This window comes from Oreochromis niloticus, linkage group LG4 (assembly GCF_001858045.2).
Source record: "Oreochromis niloticus isolate F11D_XX linkage group LG4, O_niloticus_UMD_NMBU, whole genome shotgun sequence".
NCBI classification, from domain to species: Eukaryota; Metazoa; Chordata; class Actinopteri; order Cichliformes; family Cichlidae; genus Oreochromis; species Oreochromis niloticus.
The window spans coordinates 33825025-33844083 of NC_031969.2; the positions used below are offsets into that span (position 1 = coordinate 33825025).

Sequence of the window (19059 nt, forward strand, 5' to 3'; positions counted from 1 at the left end):
CACTGTTTGCAGTGTGCTCAAACACCCAAACACTTCGGAGAGCCTAAATCTGGGCGTATCAGATTTAAACGGAAAGCACAAACCTTTTTTTGACGTTGAACTTTATTGTAACAGCTGAGAGAACACGCGATCGTTTGACTGGAGCTGAAGGTGAGGACGGTTTGATTTTGGACTGGAGGAACATTTGAACCCAGAGATGGGACACCCTATGACCTCACACAGAGCCAGGAGTAGAAACGCGGTGATGAACTGAGCAGTTGGAGCTTTTGTTTGCTCATTATTGGCGAATCAGAACAGCTCATGAAAATAAAACACGGGCACAGAGGAGGACGTCAGTTTTAATATTGCTTCAGCGAATAAACGACAGAAGGAAGAACATCAGCACTTTGTAAGGCAGAGACATCCACACACCAGAGAGTCAGCATCTGTAAACAGCTAGTTTAGCTTGTTAGCTTTGGGAGAAAAAGTGCTCAGTAGGAACAAATCTTTGGCTGTCAGCGCTACGACGGTGAAACATCTTTGCCGCGGGTTCTCCGACACGTGCACAAATCACTTTCTCCGGACAGCAGACATCGCTTTAATATTGAATATTAACATATTCACTGGTGGGTGGAGAAAAAACCTGTCACGACCTCGTGCTTCAATGTTGAACCTGAAAAATAAAGAAAACGAGACAGAATGAAATTCCTAAATGTCACGAGTCATCTTCATCAGTGAACTTTGTTCCACTGAACCATCAGGTGTGTTGTTAATTTCGACCAGCAGTCTTTTTATATTTGTCTTTAACCGTTTCACAGAGCGACGCCACCTGCAGCCCATCTACTGGTGGCACTTCCTCTGGCTTTTATTTTGAAAAGTCAGTTGTTCTAAACTAGTCAGCGACTAGTTTAAAAAAACGAGATGTGATGAGGAGGGTCTGACTGAAACCGCACGCTCCGTCAGCCAATCAGCTTAAAGGAGAACGCAGACTTACTGTGATCTACAAAAGAGCAGGACTCAGAACGACCAGTTTACAGAGGTCAGAGGTCACAAAGCCATTTTTCCACACCAGATCAAGTCTTTTTCAGCAACTCTGTCGCCACCTGGTGTCCTTCAGACAGAATTGCAGGTACATCAGCTTCATTTTTCTGAGCCTGAAGCTGCGTCCAGGTTTATTTTTTTAAATCTCTGAAGCTCCGTCACAGTTAGTCTAACGTTTCCTGTTTGACACTCGTGTTGCATAAAGCTAAACAAATTTGTGCTTAAATGATTAAAAATAAACATTTCTCGTTGATGAATGAGGTTAAAAGACGGGTTTTGTTTGACGGCTGCAGAAACAAAGAAATCACTGAAAAGTCTGCATGCTGTGATGGAGGAAGCTGAAAGTAACAGTTGGAGAAACACAGGAGAGAAGATCTGCTGAGGTTTACTTTCACATTTCTTCCCCTCCTCTTCCTCACTGGGCCTGTCCCTGACCCGGCAGCGCCCCCAGCAGGCCGTTGGCTGTGGTGAAGAGGTTGATGGGAGACGAGCCGTCCGTGATGAGGGTGGACTTGAGCCCCAGAGACTGCAGCAACTTCACCTGGAGGGAACAAACCAGTGCAGACAGTTTTAAACTCAGCAGCAGCAAAAACGACAAGAGAAATTTAAAAAAAAAAGGGTTTAAAACCTTATTTTGGGGCAGATGCTTAAATATAACCCCCCCATTATAATACAGAATAAACAGCTGCGCAGCAATAACAGGTTTAAATGAGACAATAAACGTTACTCTGTTACATCTGTAACATCTGTAAACAATCTCATATTTGTTTTAATTAATTATTACACGTTTATTATTCGAGCAAACGCTACAAAAACGAGCCAGCGTCCGAGTCAGGCGAGCGATGTGATGGAAAACTAAACAAGCACAAATTAAAAGCAAAGACTACGTTAATAAATCTTCAGGAGACAGGCTGTAACGAGTCTGTGCTGCAGTTCGGCGTCCTCTCGCCTTATTCATCATCACGCCGTTCATACACAGACCACTCATCGAGGTCATGTTGAAGCTCGATGACGAGCTTGTCTTCAGTTACAAACAGCACGCCCAAAGTGAACAAAGTCTCGGGCGTCTGGTCTGAAACACGCCTGTCCACAAACACACGGAGCTTCAGATTAATCGGTTTAGTTGTCCAAAGTGCAGCGGTGGTTGGAGTGCTGGTTGTGAAACTGAAAAAGTGCGATGAAACAGGAAACCGCGACTGTTGAGCTTTTCAAAATAAAGCGTGTTTGGTTTGTTGGAAGGCCACACATCAACCAAACCTTGGGTTTCCGGTTTGTGTCGCACGTTTTCCAGTTTCACTCTCACTCGGTGGTCAGTTAGCAACTGTAGTTTGATTTTTCAAAATAAAAGCGCAGGGCGTGAACAGCGATGGCTCGTTTGATGCTCAGTGAAATAAAATGTGTCGTTCTCAGACGTCTACAAAAAGAGCAGAGAAAAATGCTCATGTTTTTACTTTAATAAACATTTGTATGAACGAACTGACTGACGCAACACTTCAGATGCTGAACTGTGAAAATGTTCATTTATATTAATTAAACATCAGTTTTATCCCCATTAAAATCAGCTTCTGTGTGGAGTGGACTCTCAGCCGAGTCTTTCTTATTCTTAAAATAATTCTGAGCATTTCATGTTTGTGCGGCGACGTGGGTGTGGTGTCGGCGGCGTGCGTGTTGTACCTGCATCTCGGGGCCGGCTCTGGCGATCTCCTTCAGCGTCTCGCTGCCCAAACTCTCCATCATCTCCTTGAAGCGCTGACTCTCGATCCCAGCCAGCCGCTGCTGCTTCTCCACCTCCAGACGGTCAATCTCCTTCTTATAGTTCAGCTCCTGCTCACGAGCCTTCGCCAGGCGCTGCAGCTCCGCCTCCTGCACACACACACACACACACACACACACACACACATTACAGAGACATATTGTCTTTATCCTGTCTTCCTTCTCTCACCTCAACCGGTGGCAGGAGATGGCCCCGCCCCTCCCTGAGCCTGGTTCTGCCGGAGGTTTCTTCCTGTTAAAAAGGAGTTTTTCCTTCCCACTGTCGCCAAAGTGCTTGCTCATAGGGGGTCATATGATTGTTCTCTGTATATATTATTATGGGGTCTACTGTACACTATAAAGCGCACTGAGGCTGGATTAAATTGAATAAAGCTGATGTGGAGAAAAAAATGGAAAAGATAACACCTTCGACTGTGGCCGTCACTTTTTATTTCTTTGAAATATGTCAGCGACTCTGAGCTCTCGGGTGAGCCGGCCGCTTTCTTTCAGACGGCGAGGTTATATCCACTAAAATATTTTTGAAGATAACATTACAGCACAAAGTCTTTTTGTGTTGTTTTTGGATTAATTGGTGTGACATCATTCGACCCTTAAACTTATTTAAAGCTCACTTTTAATATTTTTGGTGAAATCAGTGAGCTGTGAGTCAGCGTTTGATGCCGACTCGTTACTTTAAAGCAGGCGGCAGATTTTAGTGACATGTTTTATACTGAAAGGGAGGAAGTCTGAACGTACCGCCTCAATCCTCTGAGCCTCAGCCTTCAGTTTGGCCTCGCTGACCGCCGCCTCTCCCTGAATTCGAGCCGCCTCCGCCCGAGACTGAGCTTCAGCCTTCGCTGCTCCGGTGCTCTCCACCGCCGCGCTGAAACACACACACACACACTTTTAGTTTTGTCTGCAGTTTGTTGTAAATTAGTTTCTGATGGTTGGAGTCTGTCAAAGCTTTTGTGTTTTACATTCAAGCTCTGCCTCATTGAAACAGCTCCAAGCTGATCTTTAGAAACTGGACAAAAATGTGACGACAGACATAAAACATGTCAAAGTCTCATAATTAATAACGTTAGGCGTTGTGGTTTGTTTGCATTCTGTGACCTTGAGAAGATATTTAAGAGCCATTTAATGCTCTGATTTTCTCCTGCTGGGAGCGTCTGGCTTCACCTGAGCGCCTCCAGCTCTAGCAGCTCCTTCCTGGCTCTCTCCGCCTCGGCCTGGTCGGTGATCCGCTGCCTCTCCAGCTTTCCCCGGGCCTCCTGCTCCAGACGCTCGGCCTCGTGTCTGCACGCAAGCAAACCTCATGAAGCTGCGACGTCTCATTGATACTGTGTGTGTGCGCGTGCGCGTGTGTGTGTCGGACCGTGCAGCCGCTTCCTGGGAGTTGGTGGTGATCTCGATGGCCAGCTGGACGCTCTTCTGCAGGGCGTCTCGTGTACGCTGGTCGACGGGCTCCACGGACTGGATGTCCACGCTGCTGATCACCAGGTTGTTCTGGTGGAAGCGAAGACTCGAGCGAACCTGCATCTTCTCATCGAAGCCAAACACGGCCGAGCAGATGATCCGGTTTGAGTTCTGCAGACAGAGACACGTTGGCTCGATGATCACGTCAGAATCTGGGATTTTTAAATGATTCGTGGTACTCGGACATGAACTGAGCAGTTATGATCCACAGAGACGGTGCTGAAGTAAAGAGCTTATATTTTTATTTGAATATAAATAAACTCGACTCCGTTTAGACTCGAGCTCCCGCCACAACGGATGGAGGGACATTTTAGTCTTTAATATTTTACTTTAGTCATTTGTTCTTATCAAGCCAGAGTACAGCTGACATTAATTATGAGGAGAAAAAAAACAAAACAAAAACCATCGGCTGCAGGTTCGAGTAATGGATTACTCTTACTTTTAAAGTAGACTTTTTTAAAAGTAAGAGTAATCCATTACTTGAACCTGCGGTGGTCTGGGGGTAAAACAGCTCGTTTCAGAGACCGCTCTGAGGTTCAGCATGAGACAAAGGAGGATTATTTTGAACTGAATCATGCAAAGCTGCTCGAGTGAAGTCCCAGAACACAGACACAGAGATGGACGTAGGTCGGCCTGACCTGCAGACCAGCTTGTTTTTCATCAGTTTGTGATTTAATTTCATTCTGAATGTAAAACCTTAAGGAGCTGAGGATGTCACAGGCTGGATGTTCCCATACAAACCTTGTGGAAATCATCAAACTGCACCGAGGCGACGGCTCCACGGATCCGCGATGCAATGGCTTTACAGGCGTCACCCACAAAGTCAGGGACTGAAAACACGGCCGCGGCGTCGGCCACATCCGTCCGAGACTTCACCTCGAAGTGCCTGAGAGGGAGAAGGGGAGGGGCTAAGGTAAGAAACACTTGAGAGGCGTGTGCGTTTGTCGGCGCTTTAACCTGGAAATGTACATTTTTTTTAAAAACACAGAGCAGTCAGAGATCATGCTGCTGTGCTGTGAACCGGCCTCTCCATGGACTCCTCACATGAAACACACGCGTGCGGTTACCAGTTGTAGGAGAGCTGCAGCTGCAGCCGGGCGTGGTCGGCCGTCTCGATGGTGATGATGTCGGTGAAGAAGTCGGGCCCCAGCAGGAGGCAGATGGCCTTGATGACGTTGGCCCTCTTTGGCTTGTCCCCAGACAGCGACAGCACGGTGAACTGCTCGTCGGGTCCCAGCATCACCATCTCCGGTCCAAACACCACCCTGCAGACAAAACCACCACCACCATCAGCACCAGCAGTTCAGCTTCATTTAACCCCAACCTCCGCCCACAGCAGGGCCCACCTGGCTTTCTTCTCCCTGTAGTCATAGACCTGCACGGCGGCGTTGTGGGGCACCCTGAAGGACACCACCCTGGTCTTCTCCCTCAGGGCGGCCGGTGCCTGCTGGCCGCGGTCTGAGCGGTCGGCCAGCGGGTCTAGACGAGCGCCCAGCAGGGCCTCGACGTTCGGAGGAAGGTCCTTCTCCCACAGCTCCTCGTCCTGAGTCAGCATGTAGGTGTGACCGATCACCGCGCGCACCTGCAGACCAGCAACACGTTGCTATGGCGTTGACCACGATCATCAATCATTTACAGACACGTGGCACATAAAAGGAAAACCCTGAACCCTCTGCACTGAGGGTCCTGTGATGATGAGTGAGCTGAGGCGGTTCAGCATCTTTACATGCAGACTTCTATGTTTAGGTTTAAAGGACTCAGAATATGTGTTTAGCAGCAGCCTTTAAGATGAGCCTCGGCTTTATTACGGCAACATTGATGATATGAAATTGAACATAAAGCTAACTACTCTACAATATAAAGCGCCTTGAGGCGACTTTTGTTGTGATTTGGCGCTATATAAATAAAATTGAATTGAAAATTGAATTGAATTGAATTATGTCCTGGAAGCTCCGCCCATCGTCGCACACAGCCTGTGGGCTGCTGGGACAATCTGCGGTGACGCTTCGGGTCCACCTGAACACGACGGTCAGATAAATGCTGACGACCCTCGGACCGTGATGGGAGAGCTCTCTTCCAGGTTGGATCCAACCACGGGACACACGGGCTCTCTGAGTGCTTTAATGAGGATGAAGATTGACCTTTGACCCTCACAGTCACACATCTCAACCCAACTGAACACCGATGGGAGATTTTGGACCGACATGTTAGACAGACCAGCACCATGTGAGAGCATCGCTTTTAGGAAGACGAGTGCTCATCCCTCCAATAGCGCGTCAGTGACTGGGAACGCTGAGGCCACTCCTACCTTTCCTGTTTTGATGTCCCTGACGTAGATGCCCTCGTTCTCGTCCAGCGGGATGGCTTGGCGCCGCAGCAACACCTCCACGCTGGCAGGGGGGACGTACTCGATGGGGCCCCGCAGCATCCAGCGGTCTCCAGGGCGACGGAGGGTGCCACTTCTGCGAGAGCGCTTGGCCCTCTCCTGCAGCTCTTCCTCCTCCTCCTCGTCTTCCTCCTGCTGGCAGAGAGAACGGGAGACAGAGAGGAGGACGACGCAGAGAAGGGTTAACGTGGTGATGCACTGGAGCGGTGGGGGAGCGGGAGGGAGAGGAAACGGGATTGGAGGAAAATACTGAGTAAAAAAGTGAAGGGAAGATAAAAAGAGGAAAAGGTGGAAGGTGTGATGGTGGGTGGAGTCAGGAGAAGGGGGGGGGGGGGGTGTTAGTCAAAGGAAGGAAGAGAAGAAGAAGGGGAGGAGAGTGGGTTAGTCTGGGTTAGGAAAGGAAGGTGAAGAACAGGATCACCAGTGACCCGGATATAAACCAGTTCCTGCTGGAAGCTCACATTTCCACCCAGTTCTGGATCAGGCACCACAAGAGAGCGCATGTTTTAATGCACGTACTCACACATGTTAAACAAACTGCCTCTGATGCACTATGATGACATTAAATAGAGACATGACTCGATGTATGTTAGGGTTAAGGGCTAAAAGGCTGATTGTCCCATCTCTGCCTTAAAAGAACAAACTTCTGTTTCACATTAGAGGTCACTTCCATGTTAAAGGTCAAAGGTCAGGGCAGCACAGTTATAAACAGGCTGTTGTACGGCTGTTTGGAAGGACAGCAGGCGAACGTGTCTCCTGTCTAAAAGAATGTGGCAGCATGACGAACAAAGCAAAGACTTCTGGAACGAGAGACCGACGTGCAGATGTTTGTCCATCACGCCCAGCAGCACGCGGGGACCACGACCTCCTCTGTACACGAAATGCGAGGCGTCACGTCCGCTGACCTTTTGGCCTCATCCTGGAGGAGAGCCGCTCCCTCCCTCGCCGTTTCCGGTTATGGTCAGCGCATACAGCTCCAGCAGCTTCGCTCTTTGGCTACTGAGCGCTGGGACGTGTGCCTGCAGTCGCTGCTGTTACTATAGGAAGGTAAAGGTGACAAGTTTGTGGGGCCTGGTAGGGTTTTTCTGACACTTTGGTTTATGCAAACCTTTTTTCCTGTTTTGTGGCCAGGCTGCGAGCTCAGGCCTTGTTTTTTGGTTTCACTCTATTGTTCAGTGAGTTCTCTTCTTTCTAGGAACAGTTGGCTTTTAGTGCTTTGGTCTCGAAGACCCAGAAGACTAATTGCGTCCCATTTCTCTTCTACTTGAAGGTGATGATAGTTTTGGCTCTCTGTTCATTCACACTGTGATGGCTGCAGAGTGGCGAGTGCTGCTCCTGGAAGGATTTTGAATAAAAACCCTAAACGACTGCCAAAACTATACACACAATAAATATTTCCACAGGAGTGGTCGCTCAGTCTGCACAAACAGCTCACAGCCTGGGCCTCAACCGGACCTGCTGCTTTCTATGACTGCTCTGCACCAGAGTTCACTCTGTTCCTAGAAATACCTGCAATAAAGCCAACCTTCCAACCACACCCCTCAGCGCTGCGAGGCGTTCTCACCTTTCAACCAGAGACACGCCTTTGACCTCCATACCAGGCTTTACAGAGCTGCAGCACAGATGGCCTCTTTATTGCGCTTATCATGTTTGCTTGTTTAAGCTCTCTGATCGACCGGTTGCACAAGATGGTTTTAAACCGCAGCACATCTGTGCAGGCCCAACCTTCATCCGACAACGCCTCGTCCTGTCATTCCTTTCTGCTCAGCTGACGCTCCCAGAGAGAGGTTAGCGGACACAGCAGAGCTCAGCAGAAATTCAGAAAGAGCTCAAATCCAGCTCGCAGAAGGGTTTAACAGTGAAAGCACAAGACAAAGGTTTGCATGAAGCAGCCGTGATTTAGTCAGTCGTGCAAATTTCTGAATATTTTAGGAAAATCAACCGAAACATGAAGCGATTCTGTGTTTTGCTCTCTTCTTACCTCCTGGGTGTCGTTAAAGGTCTCCACAGCTCGCAGCACCAGCCCCTCCTCCTCCGACAGCACGTACACATCCTGGATGCCGTTTTCCAGGTGCTCCCCAGGCTGCAGGAAAAACGAGCGCTCGCCCTGATGGAGGAAGACGAGGGGAAACGATGAGGCCTGAGGAAATGACACGAACGCCGCAAAACTAGAAACGGCAAAACTGAAGCTTCGACTCACCTTCACCACCCTCTTCTGGCCCAGCTGAGGTTTCCCATCGGGTCCCACCGGGTCCAGGATCACGCAGTACTGCCTGCTGCTCAGGGTGGTCACATCCACCACGCCCACCACCTCCTCTGCCACAGAGGGGATGTGCGCCTCCCTGTCGGCCATGGTGACCAGCCATTCCTCCCCAGTGCGACGTTCGCGTCCGCCGGCGTCTTTGAAGGGCCGCAGGGCGCGCACGTGCAGTGCTTTCTGAAGACACGACAACAGCGAGCAGTCAGAGAAACCGTCTGCATCTGTGTGGTTTCTCTGACTGCTCGTGAACCACAAACTCTAAGAAAGCTCTGTGTGTGCGTGTGTGTGCGTGTGTGCGTGTGTGTGTGTGTGTGTGTGTGTGTGTGTGTGTGTGTTGGCCGTGCAGGCTTTAGTGCTGCAGTGTGGGAGAAGCTGTTGGTGAAGAGCAGGTCGTCGTTTCAAACGGCGTCTATGATGGGCGGGGTTACCTTGTCAGTGAGGATGAAAGCGTTGACGATGTCGATGACCTCTTCGTGCGCACCGGGAAGGTACGCGCCCACCTTACTGACCAGCCACTCCTCACCTGAGCCACAGACACAGGTGAGACAGTTCGTGACACTTGAACATAAAACGATTCTTTTCTGAATCCGCAGAGGAAACAGGAAGTCCCCGTGAGCCTCGGGCTTAAAGGGGGAACAAAAACCCACCGTCTCATGTTTTAGCTTTTTTTCCCCCCATGTTTTATTCTTTTGTAAGTTTTTTTTTATTTACTAAACTATTTTTTCATAACTTTTAAGCAGTTTTGTGAAATGTTCAGTTTTATATTGTAACTGTTACAGCTTCTTAAATCGTCTTTTATCTTCTGCATCCGTCTGTGTAGCCTTTAATTGTCACAGTGTCGAATGTTCATATTAAACGTGACCACAGTTCCTCAGTGTCTGAGCCCAAACACATGATACAGTTTTTTTCTACTCTTGGCTCTGTATGATGTCACAGACGTCTAACCAAACCGTTGATTATGAAGGTCAGCCAATCAGAAGAAAGTTGGTTTAAAGGAGGAGGAGCTTAAACAGCTTACTTCACACACAGGATGAATTAAGTATCATTTTGAACTACAATCATGCAAAGCCACCCTGTTTTCCCTTATATCCTTATGTACATAAGAGAGATTCCTTTCATACCTTTATGTATTGTACAGTCTGATGGCGAGTAAATGCCCTAACGTTTCCTTCTGAATAATAATAAAAGGGCTATTCTATTCTATTCTATTCTATTCTAATGAGCGGAGCAATCCTCCTTTCTTGTATTCATTTCATTTTTACTGTTTAATCATAATCAACTTTTATTGAACGGTTTATGTGACACCAAACTGAAGTGGATTCATTACAAAATGCGGGAAAATCTCAGCATCCAAAACCACCAAGAGAAGAAAAAAGGGAAACAAATAAGTTCCACATATGCAGGATTTCAATGATGCAGAACAAATACTCAAAATAAAAGAGTGAAACAGAAAAATGGAGTAAAAATAGTTAAATGGGGAATTATATACGATATATTGTTATATGGTGAACATTTGTCCCAGTTTAGTTGTTTAGTTTGATGTTTCTCTCTGTGAACTGAGTTCTTGGGTACATTTGGGGGCGGAGCTTCAAACAGTTCAGGGGTCCTCACAGGTGAATGAGTGTTACCTGTCACTCTGTTGACTCCGGTTCTGTCCTTGCCCTCCTTGCGAGCTCTCAGCCTGATGGCCTGGTTCTCCCTGATCACCGTGGCCTTGATGGTCTCCAGCACGGCCACCTCCTTCCTGGGGATGTAGGTCCCTGAAACCAAACGAGAGATTTATCTCGTAATTGCAGCTCATGCCGTGCTTTCAGACGCAGATTAAAAGGAAAATGCAAATCAATGAAGTATTTGTTCTGACAACCAGTCAAACCAGTACACACCCGGTCCTTCAAACAGCCACTCGTCTCCAGCTACTCTCTTCTCTCCTCCCTCCACCTCAAAGTCCAGCAGAGCCTGCAGACGCAGAGCTGTGTCGGGGTACACGATCTGCAGCGGCGTCACGTCCTGGAAGCCAAAAGCCGCACGTCACGCATTCAGATCAGCGAGAACAAAGAAACTCGTCAATGATTCTTCCTTCCATGACAGAACATAAAGTTAAAGAGTTTCTTCTTCTTTAAACGTTAAAGTGAACTTTGTCTCCTGAACATGATTATTTTTATAAGCAGCTGTGCATGATTCAGTTCAAAATCAGCCTAATTGATCCTCCGCACCGCCCACTTCCTTCTGATTAGTCAGTTTCTGGAAGCCTGCAGCCTGAGTTTATGTTTTCATCTTTATTATGTCTCCCTGATAAAGTTTGAATTCCAGTGAAATAAATAAACAAACCTGCTGGACCTCCTCCCCGGGGTACAGGGGGAACGGGTCCTGGGTCAGGCGGATCTCCAGGTCGGCGTGACGCAGCTTGGCCTGTCCGGATTGGTCAAAGAGGACCTGGTTGTCGTCATCGCGGGCCACGGGGTTGGCGATCACACAGTAGTGACGAGGAGGCACCATGACCATGCGCATCGGAGTGAAAAGCACTCTGGGAAAAAAAGAGGAGAAGACTTTGATGTTATGAAGTTTTGAGCTCTTCCCGTGGAAGCCTGAATGTCAGAGGTCGTCCTGCTGAAGCCCGAGGGCAGCGTCCTCTGACCTCTCGTTGTCCTGGCGGATGTAGGTGAGCGGTCCGATCTCCACTCGGGCGATGTTGGTGTTCTGGTCCAGGACGTGGATGTAGTGATGCGGAGGGATCCGGATGATCGACGCCTCCAACAGCCCCTCCACCTCTGGCCCGCGGTTTCCGGCCTTCTTAGACATGATGTCAGCGAATTACTGCAGACAATGGGACAGAGAAGGCGGGGCTTATTAGAGTAAAGAAGGAAGTTAATCATGTGTTATTCCAGTTAATCCGTTTCTGTTAGCAACAAAGAAAAGCTGAGAATAACCTTCAAAAACTATTTTTATTACGTTTGATTTCAAATGAAGAAAAAAAAGAAAAGACTGAGGGAAGAGTTCTTCACGCTGGTTCAGCTTTTTACTGACATCTGTCAGCATCTCCTGTTTATACAGCTAATCAATACAAGCTGTCTGATGACAGTTATTGATTATTGAACACAGACCCTAACATGTCGAGCCCCAGACCAAAGTCTCTGAAAATGACTGTGACACCTCCACAGCTGTGCACGAGTCTCTGGGTGGTGCAAAGGTTTCACCAATAAAAGGCCTGCCAGGGTTTAGGTTCACCTGTTGGGTTAGTCTGGGGCCTTTTAATCAGTAATTTTAACTTTGATTATCTCCATATTTCCATAAATTCCAGGTCTGTAAAGACTCTGGTGACATTCTCCAGTTTATGAGCTACATCCATAAACATGAAACCTCTGTCCTCTGCTGAAACCACCACAACTCTGAAGAACAAACACGACACACAGTGAGTGAGTCTGTGGATGGAGCACACCGGCGTCAAACATTCAAACACTGCTGAGGAGCCGAACGTGAGACAAGAGCTGAAACTGAGTCTGAGATGAACTTGTGACTGAATGAGACACGCAGCAGGCTCCCACAAATCACGCAGGAGCCGCCGGCCGCTCGATCGTCCGCCCAATAACATTTGCATGCACTTTGCTTAAAGTCAGAGTGTCATATGACCTGAAAAACAAGCTCGACCTGAAACAGCCGATCCTCAATAATCACAAAGAAAACAATAAAGTCAATGTGCAAACACTCTGATGACCCACAGAGGAGGCGTGGATCTGAAGCCGCCGAGCACACGAGCTGCGGTTTCATCACGTTTGGTGGGTTTTTTTAACCGAGTGATGAAGCCGGTGAGGAAGTACAGGATTACATACACACAAGAAGAAGAAGACAGGTGTTCAGTGACGCAGATATGTTAGGCTTGCTGCTCGTCGTCGTTTGTCTGCAGATGTCCAGCCTGTTTTAGGAAACTCCTTCACGTTTCCACAAAACTGCAAGAACGATGAAGAAGGAAAATTGCTCCGGGCTGAGCCCCATGGGGAGGTGGCTGTTCACAAGCGCGGTGTGTGGACACCCGCCCGGGGCTACCGACACCGGATCCTTCAAAACTCTTCCATTTTGTTCAGGCGCATATTTTACAATGACAGTGGGGTTTATGTGCTAAGATGCGGCAGCCAGGAGATGCGCATCCAGCTTACAGTTCTGGTTCCCTTCAATGTCACTGTGAAAGAGGGACAAAAAGCGTCACTGCCGTGTTACTTTCCAACTACCAGCAACAAGTGTGTCTGTGCACGATGGGAGATTGTCAAGGGATTTTAGGTTTTGGGATTTTTATTATGTTATGCTTAAAAGTACATTTCATTTCATTATCTAGATGTGTTTGCTCTTTAGTATTCAGCTTAAATGGGGAAGTTACGCTCTGTGCAGACTCAACAGGAAGCCTGCACGCAGCACAGTTCTATTTTATCTCTTCCTGTACGTCTCTGAGAATGCTATGAATAAAGGCTTACAACTGTTCCAGGGTGCGAGTCTCCATGAGTCTCACCCGTGTACACGTTAACCTGTCTGTCTGAGCGTCTTTATTCTGACCTGAGTTGCAATACAGGAAAACTCCTGACATTTCTTGGTCCTTCGAGCCGGATGGGATACAACACTTTTGTGTGACCCCACAGGAAAACCTCATCGAGTCCTGACGTCGTGAGAAGCCCGCGCTGAAGTCTGTCGACAGCTCCTCTCTAGGTAGAGGATAAAAGTCCAGAGACGTGACATTCGGGTTCTGGCCAGCGTTTTTAAAAGTGGTCCACGGCGGTGGGGGTCGATGAGGCAGACCTGAGAGACCGGCAGTGAATCAGCAACCAGGTGAATATTAACACTCTGAGACACCTCACGTAAAACGTATAGGCTCGCCCAGAGGGGCTGGTAGCCTTTCAAAATAAAGATAGAGCTCGTCTGGGACTGGTAGCTCCCCCGTAGTGGGTAAAGGTAGCGCGCGTATAAAGGTATTGTTTTGTTTTTGTGCTGTTTTATTTTTGTTGGTGGAATAAGTTGATTTTACAGCACAATAAGGAGGCTGAACTATTCCACTAATTTGTTTACTGTTGGCCACCCAAGTACTGGTGAAAAGAGAAAAATGTCGTGTTTCATCACGTAAAGCTGACACCGCTTTCAAGAATAGCTTGAAAGTAGAAGGCCGTGTCAACTACCTCTCTCGATTCTCGTGCCAGAGAAGGTGCCGCAGTTGTGTAGTTGTAAAGGATTAAAATGGGTAACGAAGCTTCAAAACTCGCTGCTGACGAGCAGTGGTTAGAGAAAAATGTCCAGGCGCCGGACAAATTAGTGCATGTAGATGGAGAAATCCAAAAAAACCTAAATGTCCCACATGGGAGGGAAAATGTAGCCCCTCCGCATTGACTAAATTAAAAGAAACCCTCCAAGCAGAAATAAATACTGAAAAGGATCCTAAAAAGAAAACAAAGAGTACACAAGAGGAATGTAGTGGAATAAACAAAAGGTTAAATTAAATTAGAGCTTATCTAATGTATTCAAACTACTAATAGGAAGGATAACAACCTGTAAATTGGTATTAACAATACAACAAAATTGGGAAGACAACCAAGCTGAATGAATAGAATGCATGAAACCAGATAATTCACACAAAATATATCAAATAAAAAAGAGAGATGCATAAGGTCTATTACGGCTGTGTTTAATGACACAGCCGTAATAGACCAAGGAAAGTGTGTCTCCAGCTTGGGAAGGTGTGAAGCTGCAGATTCACACAGACCCGTGATGGATACATAATAAAATATAAAATAATAAACTATTGTATATTAGTAGTAAAGTAGTGTATTGTAATATACTATTGCTGTTATAAAAAAGGAAAAACGATACAATGATAACATTAATAATGACATACTATTAATAGGAAGAGGCACCTCAGTCAGTTATGATGTGAGGTGGATGATTGTTAAAAGTAGTCTTAAGGTTTGCTCCAACTCAGTACAATGAACTACACTAATCAGGTGCATAGAGACACTTGACCTGCTTGTAAACCTGTCATCTTAGATGAGACTTTGTTAAGATGAAGAGCAAACCTATACTAACAACTAATGAGCCAAACCCTGTATACAACAGCTAAAGCTACAAGATTGAGAAGCTGAATTAAATATGTGGACACTACCAAGCTAATGAGGAGCGGTGACGCGCATGGAGATTGTTGCTTTCGGTTTAGAGTGTTGTTGAGCTTTATAACTATTGTTTGCAAATGTTGCTAAATGCCTGTGACTGAGATGCTGGTTTTGCTCACTACAATTGTATAAATAGAGTTTGAATTCATTACTGTGGATGTACAGTAAGTGACCACTATATATCTTTCAGTAGTAACCTCTCTTGAGGTTACTACTGATGCCGGTGTGTTTTAGTTTTCTCTCCAGTTTATGTGTGTGCTGTGAGAATGATTAGAGGTTTCAGTTGTTCTTCTTTGACTTTCTGATTATGAAAAGCATGTCTAAAATACTCGTATGAAAGCATATTTTGAGTGATTTTAACTGTGTGAATGCTGTGAGTAGTAGGTTTTGAGTGATTGGGTGTGATCTGTACAAAAATAATAAATAATAAGTCATAATAACACTACAAAGGTTCATAGTAGAGTGAGTGAACAAGTGGAAGTTTGAGAGGAAAGGCAGTGTGTGTGATGATTCCTGATGTCTGAAAGGGCTCTATTTAGAAGTGTGAGCGTGACATAAAGGTGTTGGTTTTAGATCAAGATTTAGTAGAATTAAAGAGGGTTTATAGACTATGAATACAAAGAAAAACAAAAGAGTTCGAGTAGTCTGCAGAAACAGGAAATATGTGTGCCTGTGGTGTGTCAAGACAGCTCACAGAGAGAAACAGACGAGTTAAACTCTAAGAAGATGAAGCGAATGAATGTTTTAAGAAAAGTAATGTAAATGACAACTTCTCACACTCAAAGTAATGAAAATGATATTAATTGTATGCTTTAGTGTGTCAATACAGGTGGATTTCTCTCAACCTGGAACCTTGAGTACAGCGTCAAAAGCATAGATTAATTGGGAAAGTGCGAGTGCGAGAATACAGGGTATAATTGGGTTGAAATTGAAGGCTGAACTCATGATTGTTTAGAGATGTCCGCCATGTCATAAACAAAAGAAGGTAAAAATAATGACAGAAATGATAGTAATGAATGACAGCACACCCAGGAAAGACTGCTATGTTTGCTCCTATATGCCCCCAACGACACAGTACGCCACCTTGTACGCGAAGGCAATGGACATAATTCAGGCAAAGTGTGCCGCAAGCTACGCCAGCCTTGGGTATCAATTCCAGGGAATCGTGGTCAACCATGAGGAACCTCTCCAGATAGGACTACGAAATGGCACATGTGACGAATGGTTCTGGGCTGACCTGAAAGTGAAGCACAGAAGTAAGGCTAAATCATTCCCAGTCTTTCTTGAAAACAATGGGAATTTGAGCCACAGCCTATGCTACCGCCAAGAGAACGGATCCACGCCAATGGGAAACACCACCAACTGCAAAGCAGTACAGACGCACGCTCCTGGAGGGCCCGTGAAGAGCAGCAACATCTCAAATGGCACCTTCTGGGTGCAAGGGATGGCCTGGCTCTGTGGCCAACGGGCCTATTTTATCCTTCCTGGGAATTGGACAGGTCAGTGCACTCCCATTTTCATATCTGACCACACTTTCAAGATAACCATGGACGCCACGTCAACTTCGATGTCAACAACAAGGAAAAGACGAAGCACCTCGGACCTCAAGCAGCATGATTCTGTGTGGGGTTCCGATGTCCCAGAGGAATTTAAACTTTGGACTGAAAGACAGAAAATTACTCACGCACTCTTCCCATGGGTGGGGGTAGGAAAACACGCTTTAAGGATAGAGACTCTAAACTACCGTTTTGGACTTTTTCTGAATGCTTCATGTAAAATCGACGACGAACAGGATCAAGAAATTGACGCTCTGCGTGTTGCAGTAATGCAACACAGGGTAGCATTGGACATGATTCTCGCCGAGAAAGGAGGACTATGTGTCCTCTTTAACAACACATGTTGCACATACATTCCAGATAATGTGCACTCACCAAACATGACTGATGCTCTGAAAACACTCGGACAACTTCGGGATGCACAACAACGAGACTATGCCACAAACACGGAAGACTGGCTTACATGGCTCTTAATCCCTGCTGATTAAAGGCCTTGTTTTTGTTGGTGTTATAATACTGTTATTGTGTCTTTTCACTTCATGTGTCATACCTTGTTTGAAGAACATGGTATCAAAAATGGTAACTGCTTCAATTCATGCTTACATCACCCTATCACAGAATGAAGAAGATGATAATGAGATAGACACTTGGATACAACATACTCACAAAACCCACTATTTTATGATGTCTTGGCTAAAAATGTTTACAAGTGGCCGTAGACTGATACAATGTTAGTGGTTGCTATGTACATATATAGGAGGAAAGATCAAACAACAGGTGGGAATGTTAAGGGATTTTAGGTTTTGGGATTTTTATTATGTTATGCTTAAAAGTACATTTCATTATCTAGATGTGTTTGCTCTTTAGTATTCAGCTTAAATGGGGAAGTTACGCTCTGTGCAGACTCAACAGGAAGCCTGTATGCAGCACAGTTCTATTTTATCTCTTCCTGTACGTCTCTGAGAATGCTATGAATAAAGGCTTACAACTGTTCCAGGGTGCGAGTCTCCGTGAGTCTCACCCGTGTACACGTTAACCTGTCTGTCTGAGTGTCTTTATTCTGACCTGAGTTGCAATACAGGAAAACTCCTGACAGAGATGAAGCAGCAAGTTGTGTTTGAGTGGAATTCCTGCACAGACAAAGGTAACGGGACTGCTGATGGAAGACTCTCTGGAGACTTTTCCTTAAATCTGCCACAGGCGAGGAAGGAAGATCAGGGGTATTATTTCTGCTATAAACAAAATGAAGACGGAGAGAAAGAGGGGGATCCATCTGTGGTGAGGCTGAAAGTCAAGAAGAGAGGCCCTGATAAAACCCTTTCATGGAAAATGTGAGGGTGGCTCCCTTTCCTTCTCTGTAACATGATCAGCTATGATAGAGTCGACGACTCTGCAGGCCTCCCACTGGATCACAATCAGGAACAGCTGCTCATGTACGCTTAACAAACGTAATGGTTTATAAACCTGGCAACCCACAAAACTCCGTCAAAACACTCTGATTTAAAGCCCCTGTGTTCGTTAGAGACCGCACTCACATAGTTTGATGTTCACTGAGGTTTTTTAGTGACTTAAAGGAGAATAAGCAGAGACATGAACATGATTGGATCACAAGAGGACAGAAGACTGAAAATGAAACACCAACACGTTTTAAAGTTCAGATTCTAATAAATTAAAAGTTATTTTTCGGGTGTACTATAAGCCGATATAAAAGTGAGGTAATATTTGTTTACACTCCACCTTCAGTCGTCTTATATCGAGCAGAAATCTGCTCCGACACATCCGGAAGTTTAAAGTTTGAGGTTTCAGAGTAAAGTTCTGCACGATCAGACAGCCTCAGGGTCTTACCTCGTCCCGAAGCAGACAGCAGGCAGCAGGTCCAGACTCACACACGGAGGGGAAAACCGACCGGGACTGAAGCGCAGTCACTGCGGGAAAGACGGGAGACAACTGCAAACCCGGAAATGCTCAGCAGCAGCTGGTCCGGGAAACAAAGGGCGTTTATCAATATGCGTACTTGTGCGTACTTGCGTTCTCGTGTACGCGTGATACGTCATCAGTCGGAGACCAAGTACTGTTCCAATTCGAAGTACGCATCAAGCCGAGAACGCGAAAAAGTCCCGGATGTGTTCTCGCTCCGCCCGTTTTATCGAGCGTGCATCGGTGTGGACTTGGGACAGCTAAATATCCCAGAATGCATTTCGTCCAAAACTCAACAGCGGACTCCTGGCACATCGTTTTCACCCCCCCCCCCTCCGCTCGCAGACTTCTCACTACTCAGGTTAAAGAAACCCCAGCAGCTGTCTATAGTATTGAGTGTCCACTAGAATAGAAATAAAAGCGTTCTAACATCTCACCTGCTTGTTTTTATTAAGGTATGTACACGTATGTACATGTACACTATTTTTATTAATAGAGGTTTCACTACTGAGGTTACAAATGATATATAAGTCACTTAGATCACTTCTAAAT

General features: G+C 46.3%; 1 protein-coding gene across 2 annotated transcripts; it reads right to left on the reverse strand.

Moving 5' to 3' along the window:
* Nucleotides 1–320: 320 nt before the first annotated feature.
* On the reverse strand, nt 321–18594 carry mvp (major vault protein). 2 transcript variants are annotated; one of them, XM_005469139.4, is made up of 18 exons: nt 18436–18594; nt 11530–11708; nt 11223–11418; nt 10778–10901; nt 10523–10654; nt 9323–9417; nt 8835–9071; nt 8616–8741; nt 6557–6766; nt 5595–5830; nt 5316–5513; nt 4990–5134; nt 4148–4359; nt 3952–4068; nt 3529–3655; nt 2695–2883; nt 1410–1561; nt 321–652 (listed from the first exon to the last, which is right to left on the reverse strand). In XM_005469139.4, exons 2-17 carry the CDS (start codon nt 11691–11693, stop codon nt 1436–1438), a joined length of 2634 nt encoding a protein of 877 aa, XP_005469196.1. In that variant the 5' UTR covers nt 11694–11708; nt 18436–18594; the 3' UTR covers nt 321–652; nt 1410–1435. The 2 variants fall into 2 exon arrangements, with proteins under 2 accessions (XP_005469196.1, XP_003442496.1); XM_003442448.5 differs by having other exon boundaries at nt 6557–6769.
* Between the last annotated feature and the right edge of the window lie 465 nt (nt 18595–19059).